This window comes from Dipteris shenzhenensis, chromosome 16 (assembly GCF_047967505.1).
Source record: "Dipteris shenzhenensis isolate YYH24624 ecotype China chromosome 16, Dip_SZ_1.0, whole genome shotgun sequence".
Lineage (NCBI taxonomy): Eukaryota > Viridiplantae > Streptophyta > Polypodiopsida > Gleicheniales > Dipteridaceae > Dipteris > Dipteris shenzhenensis.
In genome coordinates, this window is record NC_141611.1 from 35,777,023 (window position 1) to 35,795,481 (window position 18,459).

At 40.0% G+C, this 18,459-nt stretch overlaps 1 protein-coding gene across 1 annotated transcript; it reads right to left on the reverse strand.

Annotated features, from left to right (window-relative positions):
- Positions 1-15,550: 15,550 nt before the first annotated feature.
- On the reverse strand, positions 15,551-17,727 carry LOC147892896 (GTP-binding nuclear protein Ran1A-like). The gene is made up of 8 exons (XM_087386900.1): positions 17,566-17,727; positions 17,177-17,243; positions 17,008-17,064; positions 16,685-16,802; positions 16,354-16,443; positions 16,046-16,225; positions 15,811-15,888; positions 15,551-15,713 (listed from the first exon to the last, which is right to left on the reverse strand). The coding sequence occupies exons 1-8, from the start codon at positions 17,566-17,568 to the stop codon at positions 15,638-15,640; spliced, it is 669 nt and encodes a 222-aa protein (XP_087243026.1). The 5' UTR covers positions 17,569-17,727; the 3' UTR covers positions 15,551-15,637.
- Positions 17,728-18,459: the final 732 nt, after the last annotated feature.

Consider the following 18,459-nt stretch of genomic DNA (forward strand, 5'->3'; position numbering starts at 1 on the left):
ACCCCAAAGAAAAACAACAAGTGGCAGGTCCACATCAATTATAAGAAACTCAATGCGGCCACCAAGAGGGACCATCATCCTCTGCCCTTTCAAGACCTCATACTTGAGAAGGTAAGTGGTCATGAGATGTATACTTTTTGTGATGGTTACTTCGGATCTTGTCAAATTAGAATTGCCGAAGAGGATGTGCTTAAAACCACATTTGCCACACCCTGGGGGACATTTGCATTCAAAGTAATGCCATTTGGCCTCACCAATGCTCCTGCTACCTTTCAAAGATTTATGCAAATGGTGTTTTCTCCTTATTTGGGGGTTTTCTTGGAGATGTTTTTAGATGATTTTTGTATATTCTCGGCATGCAAGGAGCACGTCATGAAGGTTAGGTTGGCCTTCCAAAGGGTCAATGATGCGAATGGAAGTCTCAACTTGATAAATGCACCATTGGAGCCAATCAAGGGAGGTTATTGGGACATATTGTCTCATGTGAGGGTGTCAAGCCTGACCCTGAGAAGGTAGAAGCTATCCTCAAGCCCTCCCCGCCAACAACCAAATATCAGGTATGCTCATTTGTCAATCTAGTAGGATACTATCGCCGCTTCATTGATCAATATGCTACGTTGACGTGACCCATGACTACGCTATTAAGAGATGGGGTTGATTTCTCTTGGGATGAGGATTGTGATCATGTGTTTGTACAAATCAAGAGTGCTCTGGCTTCAGAACCCATTCTATGCAATCCTGATTGGTCAAAGACTTTCTATATCAACAGTCCTGGGTTTGGTGAGCACACTACTCTGGTGGGTATTCTTCTCTAGCAAGGGGAGGATCAGTTCATGTATCTCGTTCGATTTGCTTCTCGACAATTGCTCGAAACTGAACGATGCTACTCTGAGGCTGAGAAGCATGCCTTGTCTTTGGTGTTCTGCATTGAGAAATTTAAGCATTATGTGGCAGGAAAGTCCTCCATTATAATATCTAGCAATGGTCTTGCAAAGCAGGTTCTTCAATCACCAAATCCCATGGGTCGGTTGGCCAAATGGTTGGTAGTTCTACAAGAATATGATTTTTCTTGTTCTTCCAACTTAAAGAATGCTTTAATTGATTTAGAGGAGTGCCTCGATGTAACCCTTGTAGCAGCCATAGAAGTTGGGGATCCATGGTATGGTGGTATCTATAGGTTTCTAACCGCTTTCTCCTTTCCTCCAAAAAGTACTAGCTATGATAGAAAGAAGATACGTAGAGATACTAGGCACTAGACTCTCTTTGATGGGGTATTGTACCATCAAGGCATGGATGGGGTACTAAGATGGGCCATTGATGCAGATGAAGATGCTAAGGTATTGAAGCATTATCATGATGGATTTTGTGGAGGCCACTATGCCAGTGACTATACAGCTAAGAAGATTTTACATGCTGGGTACTATTGGCCGACCTTGTTCAAGGATGTCAATATGTATTGCAAAACTTGTGAACCATGCCAATTCTTTGGTAGGAAGTATTTCCGTCCTAGGTAACATCAGCTAATGATGTCCATCCATCCATTTTAGAAGTGGGGAATAGATCTTGTCAGACCCCTACCCATGACTGCCCGCATAAAGAAGTATCTTTTGGTAGCCACTCAGTATGTCACTAAGTGGGCTAAAGCTATCGCCCTCCCCATTGCAAATGGTAAGGCAGTTTCAAATTTCATATTTGAACGTATCTATACAAGGTTTGGGACACCCATGGAAATAATATCTGATCATGGGAGTCCATTCTTAAATGAAGCAGTGGAGTTGCTCATGGATCGCATGGGTATTGATCATCGCACTTCTAGCATCTATTATCTAGAATCCATGGGACAAACGGAGCACACCAATGGCCTCCTTTGTAAATCCATGGGAAAAATGGCCACAGGGTACAGGAGCCAATGGGATCAGAAGGTCACTGAAGCTGTGTGGGCTTACAACATCACCCATAAAATGTCTACAGGTCACACTCCTTTTGAGTTGGTGTAAGGTATTGAGGCAGTTTTACCACTAGAGATAGAGATTCTAGCCTTGAGATTGGCACAAGAACAGAGGATGAGAGAAGATGAACATGTGGAGGCCAGGTTGGTACAACTTGAGAAGCTAGATGAAACGCTATGCCTTACACTACATCAAACCCGCTTGAATGCTAATATTCGCAAGGGATGGGAAACACACATTGCTGAGGGGGATGTTGTGCTATGCTTTGACAACAGATTAGACCACCAAATGGATAAAAACTTCCTTCCACTGTGGACAGGTCGATACAAGTTCATCAAGGAACGTAGCAATGGGTTTGTAAAAGTTCAGGAGCTGCATGAGCCATATGGCAAGAAGGTGATCAACAAGCGTTATCTCAAGCCCTTCTTTGTGCATGATGGTCCCAGGTATGGAAATGCTATGCATTCCTTACCTGGGGGGGAACTGTTATGGATAAATTTGACCAAGGTAAAAGGCATAAATATGTGTGTGTGCTTGTATGTGTGGTAATAGTATAATAAAATGTGGTGTGCACAGGGCCCAGGGTTGAGGTGGCAGGGCATGACCATGTGCCACCCTTCCATGTAAGAGGACCCATAAGGTGTGTTGTACATAATCCATGGTAGTAGTATTATAAAATGTTAAGGTGGCATGGTTCCTCCATGTGCCACCCCTCCACCTAGGCGGTCCCATGCTTGCATTTAGTGAGACATGGCCCAAGGACCATGGGAGAAGTAATATGAAATAGGTGGAAATGGATATTATATTGGATTATTCTCTCTATATAGGATAGGCCCATGTGGGGGGGGTGTAGATAGTCCAAGAATGCAAGTTAAATAATGGGAAAAGTAGAATGAGGTGGCAAGATTCCTTGTGCCAACCCTTCACTTGTCCTCCTAGATGTTTGAATGTATTATAAAATAGGGAAGAGACCAAGGGAGTATCTTAGACTTGGGATATGGGGTTTAATTTATGTGGAGAAATGAGGCAAAGGGTTGTTGCACACAATTGAGAGTACGTATCCACCTAGCCCACATGGGATATTCCTCCACACACACCATGCATGTGGGAGGATGCATTTATTGGGAGAGACCCCCTCTCTTGGCTATAAAAGGAGGGGGCTATTCCTTCATGGGACACGCTCATTCTTGTAAAGCCACCTAGCTAGTACTTTGATTTCCCCCCATCCTTCCTTTCAAATAAAGCTTGACTCTCTTCCCTTGATGTCTCCATCTCTACATTCCACCACCCATCATGTACATGCTCCTCTTCCCCCTCTCCCTTCCCCCTTGTGCCATAGTCCCCCTCTTCATTCCCACCCCTCTTAATCCCTTTTCCCCACCCATGTTAACACTTCTCCCCTCACATTCCCTTTTCCTCTATGGCCCTCAAGGGTCGTCATGCCTAGCATCAAGCCTCATGCCTTGATTAATTTTCTAGTTGATACTATGATACCTATTTGAGTCAAGCTTATAGGATAGAAGCACACTGATACACATTTTTCTACACTCAATCATGATATATGGTAAGAAACAAGCATTCTAAAGTATGCAATGATATCCAATGGATATGATACTTTGCACAAGCCTTAAACTAAGAAAATTTAAGGATTTTGCAAAGTATCATACCTATATAAGATAAGCCAATAGGCTAAAAGCACAATGATGCATATTTTAAAACATTGTGCTTCCAAATCCATTCACTAATTTCTAAATTAGTTTTTGATTTTGTAAATAACTCTTAGTTTATGATTCACTAATTTTTTCTTTATTCGTTGATTCACAATTCTCAAAGAAAACTTCTCAAAATGTATTTTTAAATAAGATATTTATTATTTTAAAGTAACTAATATATTTATATTCTCTTAAACAATAATATTCATATTTTTTACTTCATATTATTTAAATATGATAATAATGATTTACATAATTTACTAGTTTAATGGGTGTTGAAAATTTTTACATACTCATCCATGGACTATGGCTTATTTGATATCAATAATTTTATAATCTGTAAAATATTTCTAGTAAATACATTTATTACATTATTTTTTATTAAGATATGTTATTTATGTATTAATATATTTATACATAGTTAATTAAGATACTATTATACTATCTATAAAAAATATTATATATACATACCTTAATTAGTGTGGAAGTTTTTAAAATAATACTCAGCTCTAGACTATTGTTCCTATTTTATATAAATACTTTTATAATTCATAAAATAATTATATTTATATATTTTAATGAATCTATTAGTTATATTTTTCATTATATACAAAATTTAACTTTTTAAATATATAATTGATAGTAGTATAATTTTTCCTGAAATAAATGTATCATATTTAAATAATTATATAGGTTATACTATGTATTAATATAATAATATATTTTTATATAAAATAAAATATGTACATATTTTATATGAATAAATAGAGAATGTTATAGAAGAGTTGAGTTTCAAAGAAATTTGACTTTGAAATCTTGAAAATTTTGAAGTTGTTGCATACGCAATAGGTTGGGAGACACAAATTTAAAAAAGTCAATCATTGGAAGTTGTTGCATACACAATAGGTTGGAAAGCAATTCACCTATTGCAACATTTTAACAAATTTGCCAATTAATGGGATAGGTTGAGATGAGGAGAGAACCATGATGTTTGAACGATGAAGCATGGAATCAAAAGGTTATGCTACTTATACTAAATCTAAAAAGTTTCCCTAAACCTAATTATATCCTTGCCTCCTATAAAATCTCTACTCCCTCCAAATTCTCTCATTCACACTCCCTTATTTTTCAAATCTTCCTCCATTTTCCTTTCCTCTCCCTTTTCTCTCCTTCTCCTCTCCCCTTCCTCTCCTTCTCCTTCTCCTTCTCCCTGCTTCCCCTCCTCTCCTCTTCTCTCCTTCTCCTCTCTCCTCCCCTTCCTCTCCTTCACCTCTCACCTCTCTCCTCTCCTCTCCTCCCTTGCTGCTCTCCTCCTCCTCCTCTGCTCCTCCCTCCCTCTCTCCTCTCCTCTCCTTCCTCCTCCCTCTCGCCTCTCCTCTCCTCTCCTCTCCTCCCTTCCTCCTCTCCTCTCTTGCCACCTCCCTCCCCACCATTAGCCCCCTCTCCCCTTTCCCACTTGCTGGCCGCTCCCCTCCCTCCCTCCTCTCCCATCCGTCGCCCCATCCACCCCCCACCTACCTCTCCACTCACCGCCCCACTCACCTCCCACCCCTCCCTCCCTTCCCACCAGCTGCTACCTCCCTCCTTACCACCCACTGCCCTGCTCGCTTCTCACCTTGCTCCCTCCCTCCCCACCTAAATAGCCTTCTTCCTCCCCCCCACTTCCTGCCACCGTCTCCTCCCCTCCTATTGCCACTCTCCACCCCTCTCTCTCTATTACCAAATCCCTCCCCTCCTCCTCCTCCTCTCTCTCTCTCTCTCTCTCTCTCTCTCTCTCTCTCTTTCTCTCTCACTCTCACTCTTGCTCTCTCTCATGGGTGTCCTCTTGAAGGTTGAAAGGGGGAGGGGAGGGGGACTAAGGGGAAGGGGGGAGGGGAGACCGAAAGGGGGGAGCCAAAGGATGGAGGTGGCAGGTGGAGAGGGGAGACCGCATGGAGACAGGGAAGGGGATTGCACCCATTGCCCCCAACCTATTGCGTGCACCCCCTCTGCACCCCCCTCATCGCCCCTCCCTCCACCTCCCCGCTTCCCTTCTCCACCACCTTGCTTGTCCTTGTGCTTGGCCTGCTCCCTCCTTGGCCCTCCCTATGCCCCCCCTCCTCCACAAGCCCTCCTTGGCTTCCCTATGCCCCCCCTTTGTGCCCCATCCATGTCCCCTCTCTGCTCTCCTTAGTGCTCCCTTTCAAAAATTATTGAAGTTAATTTTAAAAAGTAATTTTATTTATATTTCAAAATAATTATTTTTTATTAATAAAATAAATTTATTTGAATTTAATTTTAAGTATTTAAATTTAACTAAAAACAATAAATTTAAATATATTAAGAGAAATAATATTTATTTATTTTTTAACATAAATTTATTTAAATTAAGTTTATGTTTTAACATAGTGTAATTTTATTTTGTTTCTATTTCAAAATCTAAAAGAAATTGCCTTAAGTAAACCTGGTCTAAAATAAAGTTTAGGTTCCATGATATTCAAGGTTTAAAGTTTATATTCAAATTAAAGCTTTTTACTTTGAGTATGGAACTTAAAGTCACGTTTATAATTGGATTTCAATTGAAATTTATATTTTTTTAAAATAAAATTTTGTAAAAGTACAACTCCATATAATTAGTTTAAAGCTTGAAATTTAATTCAAAAATTTTTTTTTTTTCAAGGAATCATGGCAAAGGTTGAGGCTCCAAAGGTCATTGTTATTGAGAAATACATTGATCATGATTGGTATTGTTTGAAGCGAAATTCAATACTACTTGGCGATCACCTCCAAAAATGTGTCAAGCTTCAAAGATAGTGTGGAGATAATATGAAATGTTGGCCTAGCCTCATGGATAAATATTGAAGACAATGGCTTAATGGATGTTGTGTGCAAAACCTGTGCAAAAGAAGAAAGGATGAAGAAAAGAATTGATATATAAGTTACGAGATAGCGATAAGAAATACTTTCTAAAGGCTTTACGAGATTTAGTGCAAGGATCTCCAAAAGGGCTTAATTGCTTGGAGTCACTGAAAAATTTATGAGATGCATTATCGAGTGTTGTTGTACCTGCTATAAGTGTGCCATCGATAGCATCTCACTATGAGGTTGTACCCCTAATAACATCTATGGCTATAACTACACTATCTATGGTTGTAGGTACACCATTTATGGTTGTAATCATCCAAATACAAAGGGGTCATCTTGTGAGACAGGTTTTATTTCCACAGCCATATTGAGAAAGAAAGACAAATGAACTCTAGCTACACCTATAGACCGTTCAAGTGTAGCTTATTTATAGAATTTGGATAATGATGAAGAGGCTTTGCATGAAGAATATGTACTTACATATTTTTCTATAAGTGTTATAGACTTACGTCCTCCTAAAGATGAGGGATACGTTTGGGAATTTTTTCAAATTTAGTGTGGCTATAGTACTTATTGATCCACACTCCTTGTTCACAAATCAACAAAATCTAAATATTAAGTGTGATTTATAATAGAAAGTCATTTTGGAAAAAAAGAAATGATCAACGTTGGTCTTGTTTGTGATAAAAGAACAAAGGGATCCCCTATATACCAGTTTGACATTGGGGTTTTCTTAATGTGGGCATGGTATTTGGTGCAGACAACATCTTCTGGAGCAACCTCTCACAATTCAAACATACATAGGCTTCGAATAATGATGATTCTCAAAGCAATAAAGAAGTCATGTCACTAATCCTATAGCTTAGAATACGTGTAAGACATTGAGCAATCTTAGAATCCTACAGCCTAACATTGAGCAAACATTTATAGACTCCTGCATTCTTTGAATTAGAGTGACAGAAGTCTATATCTGTTTGCTCAATGGTAGGCTATTAAAGCTTCACATGGGAAAAAAGAGAAGGAAAGAGAGAAGAAAAGAGAGAAAAAGAGAGGAGAAAAATGAGAGAAAAAGAGAGGAGAAAAAGGAGAAGAGAGAGGAGAAAAAAGACAGAAAAAGAGAGGAGATAAGAGAGAAAAAGAGAGAAAGTGAAAAGAGAAAAAGTGGGGATAAAAGAGAAAAAAAGAGAAGGAAAGAGATGAGAAAAGAGACAAAAAGAGGAGATAAGAGAGAAACAAAGAGGAGAAAAGAGATGAAAAGAGAGGATAAAAGAGAGAATGATAAAAGAGAGTTCAGGTCCCTTGCCCTCTCTTACTCCGACTACTACTCCTCGCTCCGAAAGCGCTCGCACAAACACCACTCGCTCTGACTCTGTCACTACCATGAGTCCTCCTTACCTGGTCGAGGACCTATCCTATCAAATCATGGCTGTTGGAGAGATAGAAAAATAAAAAGGGTGCAGTAGTGATGGCCACCATGAGGCGATTGATGGCATAGCTACTGACTGGCAGTACCAAGATGACCAAAAGAAGCAGGCAGTCATCGATGAATTGAAAAGAAAATACCCTAAGCCCCCAAATTGGGAGTTCAATGAGAATTACATGCGAGAGCACATGGGTTTAGTCTTGAAGCATCGTAGGTCAACCTTGCGTACTTCCATCGCAAAGGGGAAAGCTAAATCCAATTGGGTAGACAAAGTTGATTGGAAGTTTTTCAAGAAGCAAAAGAGGGACCATCCCGAAATGTTTGAGGGTCAGAGGAGGGCTGCAAGGAGATGGCTGGACTCCGTAGGTACTTCACACTTTGGTGCAGGTCGACGGTTGGCATTCGAGGCAACTAGGGTAAGTCTACTTCTTCTCATTTAATATATTGTTCTATTTGTTTTACTAAATATTGCATGCACTTTATCTAACTCTCGTAAATTGGGCCCACAGCAAGCTGCAATGGGTCACCTTCCTACAGACGCAGAGACAAGACGCACATTTCATGTAGGAACAAAGTCATGGTTTATTAAGCAGGAGGCACTGGGAGCGACGGTCGATTGGGTTGAGGTGGCTGCTCGCACGGTATAAGTCTACTTCTACTTGTAATCTCACTTTTTAAACTGTTTTATTATTTAAGTTCCAATCTAATTTCCAATTAATATGGTTTCACTCTTAGAATCAAAGCTCGAACGTCCCATTAGTGGAGGTGAGCGGTGATGATGACGGATTAGGCTTACGTGGCTTCGATAAGGGCCAGGGAGCAGACGCACCTCATGAGGGCCAAGGATCTTAGGCCAGCAAGATGAGGAGGAGGATGACGACAATGATTCGGATGAGTAGTAGTAGTAGTAGTAGTAATATTAGTAGTAATTTGCATATATTTTGCCATATATATGCTTTTGTATATCGGCTCATTTGAGCGATTTTGTATCACCCTTTTCAAAAGGGTAATTTTGTAACAAACAATGTTGTATATCTTCGACATGTATATGCTTCGGTTGCTTGGTTCATTTGGGCGATTTTGTATCACCCTTTCCACAAGGAAAATTTTGTTATAAAAAATATTCTTTTGTAATTACTAAATAAAAAGCATTAGTGGGGCAAAACAGGGCTTGCTGTGGCCCTATTTAGCCCCACTAATGTTTTTTTAAAGCTTCTATTAATCTCACTATGTAGCGACATTTACCTACAACAAGGTTTACTAGTGTCGCTATATAGCAAAGTTTATTAGTGTCCCTATATAGCGACGCTTATATAGTGATTGTTCTTTTTTGATGCTTATCGCGATGTAAATAACAACCTTTGTGCCCATCAAAAAAAAACTTGTGTAAAAAAGGTTGGTATTTTCATAGGAAAAGGACCTATGCCTTGTAGTGTCATTAGGGATAAGGGCAATCTGATGTTGAATGAGTGTAATGCTCAATAAGAAAGATCATGAAAATGAATGGGATTGTGAAGCATTATGGGAGGCCATCTCGGTAGTGATCACTCTGTGCATCCTTTCATGAACTAACAATCACTTGGTTAAATCCATCTCAAAATATGTGCTTCAAAATTTCATAGCTAGCTGGCAAGATAAGCAATTTACAATGTGCCTTACTACTTTCACCGGTGAAAAAATATCTTTGTGCTAGAAAACAACAAAAAGTGCAAAAGTGTGCTAAAAATTAGTTAAATAGTGCTAAATGAGTGCTCAAGAAATATCTTAATAACCATAAATCGTATTGAATCACTTAACTTGTACAATCACCATGATAGTTGCAATTAGTCACAAACCACTTATATTTTACAACCATGCCATAATGGTTGCATTTGATCCTAAAATAAATTTTGTAAAGAATAATTGATCTCTTATTGCTAAAAATACAAGAATTCTAGCAGGATAACAGAACTGTGTTCTCATGATTAAACATACAAGAACTCGGTTTCGTTAAGAATTAACCATGTACATCCCAGAAAGAGTAAACCATCAGAATGGATTAGGCTTGGGAGAATTGATACCTTCATGAGGGGACCGCATATACCCTTCATCAAGGCATAGGCCCTAGTGTTGCATCTTCCCTCCATCAAAAGTCATGGCCTTTATTGTTGTGGCCAAGTAGCCACTACTTTCTTAGAAATACAACTATTATGAGGTAGGCACAATTGGTGCCTCCGTGACATGAATGTTGGAAAATGACAAGCTCTACATATAGAGGTTGCATGCAAAAAAAACACAAAGAAAAACACATGCACAAATTGGCCACAATAGGGCCATTAGATCTTGCACTCATTTATGCTCTATCCAAGGCCGGTTGTGCACTTACAACCTTGCTTCATCACATTGAAGGAAAAAATTATTTTATTGCAACTATCAATATCACAATCTCACCTCATACCTAACAAATATGTTTCTTGATTCCTTTTTATTTCATCTTGAGAGTGCATATATTCTCCTTCCCCTCTTGTACTTGGTGTTGGCTAATAGAAATAGCTCTATATGATGCTTCCAGTAAAGTATTTAGAAACTTCACCATAGGCCTCTTGTAATAAGGCTAGAGTTATTTGGTTTATTGAAAGGATCAATGACTCGCTCTCCAAATTTTCAAGAGCCACAACATGCTGCTCCATAGTGATATCAAGTAATTTAGTTGTAGTGCAGTTGACTATGCCCAATCATGCTTTGAACTTGTAGGATAATTAAGGCTACCAGGAGCAATCCTTACAATCAACTACACTCAAGATGGTATTATAGAGGCTAGCCTGCATGCCACACAACGAACATAAAGTCAAACGTATATGCAATTGGCATGCCTTATGAAGAGAGTGGGAGAGAAGTAAGGAGTCTCACTTGTAGCTTTCTTGCATACACAATGGGGGAATACACACAAAGGTGGAGGCTGAAAACTGTTTTCCTCTTCTTAGTTGTGAAAGCCAAAAGAACTCTCTCTCAGTACAAAAGGAATAGATGAACCCTATATGTGGGTCTCAAACCAAACCACGCTAACCTAGGTGGCATACTAACTGAGCCACTAACTAGAGTGCATAAAGATAGTTGTCATCCAGCTATTATTCATGGGCGGTATACCAACCGCATCTGCAGCTAACAAGTCGGTGACATAAATGCACAACGGTCACCCTAGCATATCATGAGTGGAGCTTGATATCTCAACACTCCCCCTCGAGCTCATTCCCAATTCTTGCACACCAAGCAAGTCTCTGAACTTATGCAACTTCTTTGCACCCAATGCCTTTGTGAATATGTCAGCTACTTGATCCTTTGTGCTGACGTAAACCAGATCAATAAAACCTACTAGAACATTCTCCCGCACATAGTGATAATGCACCTCAATGTGCTTTGTTCTAGCATGATAGACTGGCTTATTTGCCAAATGTATACTGCTCATGTTGTCACAATAAATGACAACTAGCCCATCTGTAGACCGATGCATATCAGCTCAAATATGGCCTCGTAATAGTCATATAAATCAAACTTCCTACTATGCGTCTGTACATAATAGGGTCTTCCAGAAGCTCACCTGCATCTGCTTAGGAGTAGAAGGGTTATAGCATCTATACCCTTTCTGCTACATAGAATAACCAATAAAGATGCACTTCTCAGCTTTTGGATCCAACTTGGATCTCAACTCATCTGGCACATGAACATAGGCAATGCAATCAAAAGCTTTCAAATGAGATATCTGGTTTGCTACCAGTATACCTCTGCCATGTATTGCTGCAGTGGGAGTCCTGTTCATTATGTAGACTACTGTAGCAATCGCTTCAGCCCAATAATAGTCTGGCAGGTCTTTTTCATTGAGCATGGCACGAGATACCTCTCCAATATGCCTGTTTTTCCTTTTTGCAAGACATTTTGCTGTGGGGTATGACTGCATGAATATTGTTGCTTTATGCCATGCTCCTGCAGGAACCTTGCAAACTCATTTGAGAGGTACTCTCCCCCTCCATCTGACCTTAGGCATTTTATTTGCAGGCGTGTTTCTTTCTCAACCATAGCTTTAAAAGCTTTGAAATGCCCAAACACTTCACTTTTCTTTTTCATAAAGTACACCCAAACTTTTCTGCTGCAGTCATCAATAAAAGTGACAAAATAATGACAACCTCCAATAGATGCAATTTTAGTAGTCCACACATTAGAGTGGATTGATTCCAATGGCCTCTTACTCTCTTGAACATGTCGAGGAATTGGTTTCCTTGCCTGTTTCTCAAATTGACAGGCTTCACATACCTTATGCATTTCTACAGCCTTGAAGTTAGGCAATCTTACAACAATATTTTGGGCCTGCATTAATTGCTATCAAGCGACCTTTATTTTTCATATCTTCAACAAAGCATCCATGAGGATTAAATATGACCTGCAAGCCCTGCTCAACCATTTGACCGATAGAAACCAGGTTCTTAGTGATATTCAAGACATGAAATACATCAGACAGGTATTTCTTTTTCCCATCTTGCATAGACAAAGGAACTTTACTAATCTGCACAATAGGATGTGCAGTATCATCACTAGTCTCCACAAATCCTTGTCTTTCCATTTTCCTTGCATTCTGCATCCATTCTGCATGACCTGTCATGTGGTTTGACGCACCTCAGTCAACATACCACACATTACTGCTTTCTTCTGCACTTGTCATAGAATTGGTCATGTGCTGCACCATGAACAAATGATCATTTCTTTCATCACCTTGTCTACTAGAGGATGCATAATTGCCTTGCTGCAATTTTCCATTCATGATGTCATTCTGCTTTTTGTAGCAGTCTTTAGCCATAGTCTTTAGCCATATGAGCCATTTTACCAGAGTAGTAGCATTCAACATTGCTGTTTGCATTTTGGCCTCTCTGCCATCCACCACGACCTCTTTGGCTCCCCATGCCTCTAAGGTTACCACGTCCTTCTCCATAGGACTGGTTTTCTTGAATTTGCTGCATATTCTGATTTCTGCAACGGCCTCCAGATCAGCCTGCTCTACCTCTGCCTCTACCTCTTCCAGCATTTGAGTAGAAGACAGCTTCTTTTGAAGTTCTTGTTGAAGAAGATGCATTACCATTTCTCTGCTCCTGAATATGCATGATCATAGAATTTGAAATACTGATAGATAGCCAGTACATAACTTTCCTGGCTCTCTCATGCCAGCCTTTAAATGCCTGCAACTCCTATTGATTGGGAACATTAGGAATAATTGGTTCTTGTTTAGCTCCAGTAATGAACTCCCAATATCCTTTTCCCTTAAGGAAATTCGTCATTCTAAACTTCCATGCTGGGAAGTTGTTCTTGTTAAGCTTTTCAGTGACTATCTGTGAAGAGCATCAGACGCCATTACAGAACATTCCAAAAATATATTGTCACTGCAAAAAACACAACTCCTGCCTCACAAGGGCAAATCTGCAAAACTGACGAAAGTGGTATTTGACCACACAGTCACTTCCTAGTGACGATTTGCATCAAGAGGCAATAAGAATGATTCTGTTACTCCCAATATCACTACGCATAGGCATACGATATAATTTTTGCGGCAAATTTTCACCGACCTGCAGAATAGTGGTCGCACAACAGAAACAACGCACCTTTTTGAGTGCCTGCGGAAAACTTTCGCCATCGAAATGGGCCCTGAAATGGCCACCAAAACGGGCCCCGAAATGTCCTCGAATCAAAAAAATAATGTCACCATGGGCTTCGCGCTCTCCCGCAGCATATACTACCCTCTCGCGACACTGCAAAGGGTGTCCCAATCTGAGATAGTGCACTCTTGCACTTTCCGGCTGTGTTACCCGCAGAGATTTGCTCCCAAACTCGAAAAAGGAAAGCAACATTGATCCTCTTACCAAGACACTGCGAACTTGGTTTGCTTTCTTGAGCTCCTTACCACGAACCGAGCTCTGATACCATGTGAAGAGAGTGGGAGAGAAGTAAGGAGTCTCACTTGCAACTTTCTCGCATACACAATGGGGGAATACACACAAAGGTGGAGGCTGAAAATAGTTTTCCTCTTCTTAGTTGTGAAAGCCAAAAGAACTCTCTCTCGGTACAAAAGGAATAGATGAACCCTATATGTGGGTCTCAAACCAAACTTAGCTAACCTAGGTGGCATACTAACTGAGCCACTAACTAGAGTACATAAAGATAGCTGTCATCCAACTATTATTCATGGGCGGTGTACCAACCGCATCTGCAGCTAACAAGTCGGTGACATAAAATGCACAACGGTCACCCTGGCATATCACGAGTGGAGGTCTATGCCTATGGTGCTAGACAAAAGTCTTCATGTGTGGGGGATTGAATAAGCAGGCCATACAATTGGCACATGGAATAGAAATCCTTACGAGGGAATTTTCCCACTCCACTTGAGATTCCAACTAGCTTCATTTATGAACATGGGACTTTATACATGTAGGAAGATACATAATCTCTCTTTGATTAAATTGTACGCAGTCTTCCACATGTCTCGACTGGGATCTGCAAATTCTCTTGAAGTTACCCAAACACGCAAGATCATGGGACTATGCCAAAGGCCTTTTGAAAGTATAGAAAGCAAGCATAGACTTTCTGGGATCCTAATCTTGCCTCAATGATTGCCTATAGGATAAAGATATAATCAAGAGTGGAATGTTGTCTCCAAAATCCAATGCCCACTACATGTGTGTCTCTATGGTAGGAGCTCATATCTCTCTCTAGTATTGACCGATAAATCTTGGCTAGTGTATGATTGATCATGAGAGTGCAAAATTTTCGAGTATCCATGAGATTCCCTGTTTTGTGTATCGACACCATGGCGGTGGTACTCCTAGCAGGGGGGAAGCTATGTCATACATCATGATTGAACATCCGTGCTAAGATTGGGGCCAACAAGACCTCGTGTTCATGTGCAAATTTTTCAGTCTGTAGCCCTCTGTTTGTAGAGCTAGTGTAATGTAGCTCACATAATGTGTTGTGAAAAAAATGCACATATTATGTACATAAGTGGCCAACATTTAATCACATGGTAACATGTAATAACTATGCAGTGCTACCTCTCATGCATGTTTAACTTTTTTGTTATGATGCAATATATTTTATTGGTAGAGACCAAGAGAGAAATAGATATGCAAAGATCAAAGAATATCATTTTATACATCTCGAAGCTCTAGTCTTTGTGGCATGACAAATAACTATTCTTGAAAAATTCTTAGATATTAGTCTATATCAATTGCATGCAATAGCCTCTTGAGGACCAAGGTGAGGACCAAGGTGTTTGATGCAATTGCTCCATTAAACAAGCTTTCTATTTTCTTGAATTGTGTGGTGTAAATTCATGGCATGGTGTGATGCAAACAAGAATTTTAATTTCAAGATGACAACGAATATCTAAAGGTGAATATAGTACCATCAAATGAAACTCAAAACATTGTGCTAAGCTGTATATATATTCAGAGTAGGGCCTTTACAAAAATCTCTTCGTGATTTATTGAACAAAACATCCATTCACAAAACATGGAGTGACAATAAAGATAACCCTGATGATTAGGGAATTCATATGCCTTAAGTCACTTCTATGTGCACGCCTCATCTTATTACAATGAAGCTCATTTGAATTCCCAATAGTCAATTAAACCGGTTTTCCAAATAATACTCTCACATGGTTCTTTAAACCTTGTTTGGACAACCATTTTCTCTCAAGTTTCAAAAGCATCATCATCATCGTCATCAGGTAAGGGTTGCATTATTGCTTGTGCCAAGGCTTCCTCGTGCCTGCATTCACATGCTTATTAGGGATGTGCAAGTCGATTGCAACACCATAAAACATGAAATTAAGCTAAAGGGAAGGTAAATACATATGTATTGTTACCTTTGCTGCAAAGCTAAATCAAGATGGACTTCTGGTGGAGCCAAAGCAGGGGCCTCAACAAAGTGTAGATTTGGGTCTCTAAAAACAAAACCACACATAAAAACAATACCCTACATAAATAAAAAAGTGTAGATTTTGGTCTCTAAAAGCAAAACCATACATTAAAATATATATAGAATCATCTCATAAACTAAAGAGCTAATGTTAACAAGAAATTAAATTAAACTTGACATACCCAGAGAGTTTCCTTGCGAGGTAAAGGAAAGGTTTTTCAAAATTGTAGTTGCTCTTGGCAGATATTTCATAATATTGCAGGTTCTTCTTCCTATGGAATGTGACTTGCTTTGCTTTGATTTGTCGATTCTTAACATCAACTTTGTTCCCACAAAGCACTATGGGAATATTTTCACATACCCTGCAATGAAGCTTTGATATTAGATCGATGCGACTGTAGGCTCATGAAGGCTAACAATGCTAATCCCCGTGCTAATCTTGAAAGACAAACCACGTTGATTGTAAAGACACATGTTAAAACAAATTAACCTGCAGAGGTCTCGATGCCATGTCGGAACATTCTTGTATGTCAAACGAGACGTCACGTCAAACATTATTATTGCACACTGACCATGGATACTGCATCAAGAGTAATATGATTAAAATCGGAGAGAAAATAGGCATTAGCAAGTTTGCATGCAAAATGAGGCTTGATCAGGACAAGGTAGCACAAGGCTACCTTCAGCGATGGTTTTCGTTCGCATGAATTATTGAAAAGGGATGAGAAAGACATCTGTTAGATATAAACGACAGGCAGCAGCTAGCATAAAGCCTAAATTTATACGTTGGTAACAGAAAGCACAAAGCCTCATGAACTCACTAGTATCCATCCCGCAGACCTCCAAACTTCTCTTGACCTGCTGTGTCCCAGCAATAAAAACGGATTGGCCCGCAATTTGTATAGAAATCGAGAGGTCGGACATCCACGCCAATTGTGGCTGTAATCCAAAGTTGTGTTTAGTATGTAAACAAGTGAAATTCTGAGTGAGGTGAAGAAATTAACATATTTGTGGTTTCGTCTGTAAGCGTCCCAATGAAGATCAAATCAAGATAGACAGCTATAGTGGTTTCAAACCCAATGGACAAATCGATCGGTCTCACAATGTCGAACTACTAGAAGTTATAACGCAGGAAGGCACTTACGTTCATATCTCTTTTCGAACTCCCCAGTCAGGTGACGTTTTACAAACGTCGTCTTCCCTGCGCATAAATTCCAGAAGATTATTGATTGATCAATAGAGAGGCATGATCATGCACAAAGTACAGTAACGGCGCAGAGATTGAGCACAATTTTTTTCAACTAAGCAGGTACCTGTGCCTCCATCTCCTACGATCACGAGCTTGAAGCTTGGGTAGTTGACTGTCTGCCCTGCTAGGGCCTGCTCAAAAGAAGCTACCCGTCTTAGCAATAATACTTGCAAAAACTTGACAGCAAACTCTAGGAAATTTCATGAAGCAAATCGTTCTCAAACAGCGACGTGCCGTGTAGCAACTAGCACAACCCACAAGGGCGAAAATCCGAAATTTTCATTTCAAAGTTTAAATCAGAGATCTCTCAAAAAGCGGCAAGTGTGGATAATCGGAGAGGATCACAACGATCAAAACACTGAAGCGCAAGGGATCCAGCAGGACAACGGAAGAAGCATCGTGCAAAGGACACTAGCAGCTGCAACTAGGCATGAAACAAAGGAGGAAAATTACCATGAAATGGGATCGAGCAAGGGAGAAGAGGAACGGAATACGGCTATGGGGATGAGAATTAATGAGAAGATGGTGAAGGTGAAGGTGAAGGTGATGAGTATGAAGATGGCTGCCTGTTTATATGCCAAAGCTTCAAACGGCAGGCTCTTTGTGCTTACAAACAACGCTAGTCCCACTACTCACCCCTTTTTTATTTGGGCAATGTCCTTTGGATCTTCTCTCCACGCCAAAAGCACTCCCAAAAAGCAATCAGAATGTGTTTATCACTTCGCCTTTTCCCTTTTTAATTATCTCGCACATCGCTCAACGAGGAGATTCCAAAAAGACATAGTGAGAATCCGCTTTTTCCTCTTTTGTACCTCTCCTGATATGAGAGCCCTTCGCACATGAACCTCTGCCCCTTGCATGCATGTAAGAAGCACACATGTATGCACACAATTACACATGCACACACACACACACATCCACTTGCATGTGTGCACATGCGAACACACACACACACACACATGCGTGCGTGTGCGTAGAGGCTCGTGCGTGTGTGCACGTGCATGCATGTGTGTGTGCGCATGCGTGCATAGGCAATGCATCCACATACACACACGCACACACATGCATATACACACACTCACTCACACACACATCTCTGCATTCCTTTATTTTGTTACATGTGCTACTAATTGCATCCACTTTTGTACCTTGACCCATCTTGGAGTATCATTTGTATTTTTGTCTTCAAAGGTTTAATTGTAGGTTTGCACCCACCTCTATGAACTTCTCATAAACTCAAAGCAATCCCTTCATCTCCATTCCTAAGAGCCATCATGTTATATTGGTATATTATTGCTTCCTTAAGAGGTTATATGCTTATTGGAACGTCATCACATCAGAGAACAA

Excerpts from the sequence above, each read along its gene's own strand:
- LOC147892896 (XM_087386900.1), bottom strand. Across the intron at positions 16,803-17,007 it reads GTTCGAAAAGAGATATGAAC|CCACAATTGGCGTGGATGTC; the intron begins GTAAGTGCCTTC and ends TTTGGATTACAG. Across the intron at positions 15,714-15,810 it reads GATTTAGCTTTGCAGCAAAG|GCACGAGGAAGCCTTGGCAC; the intron begins GTAACAATACAT and ends ATGTGAATGCAG.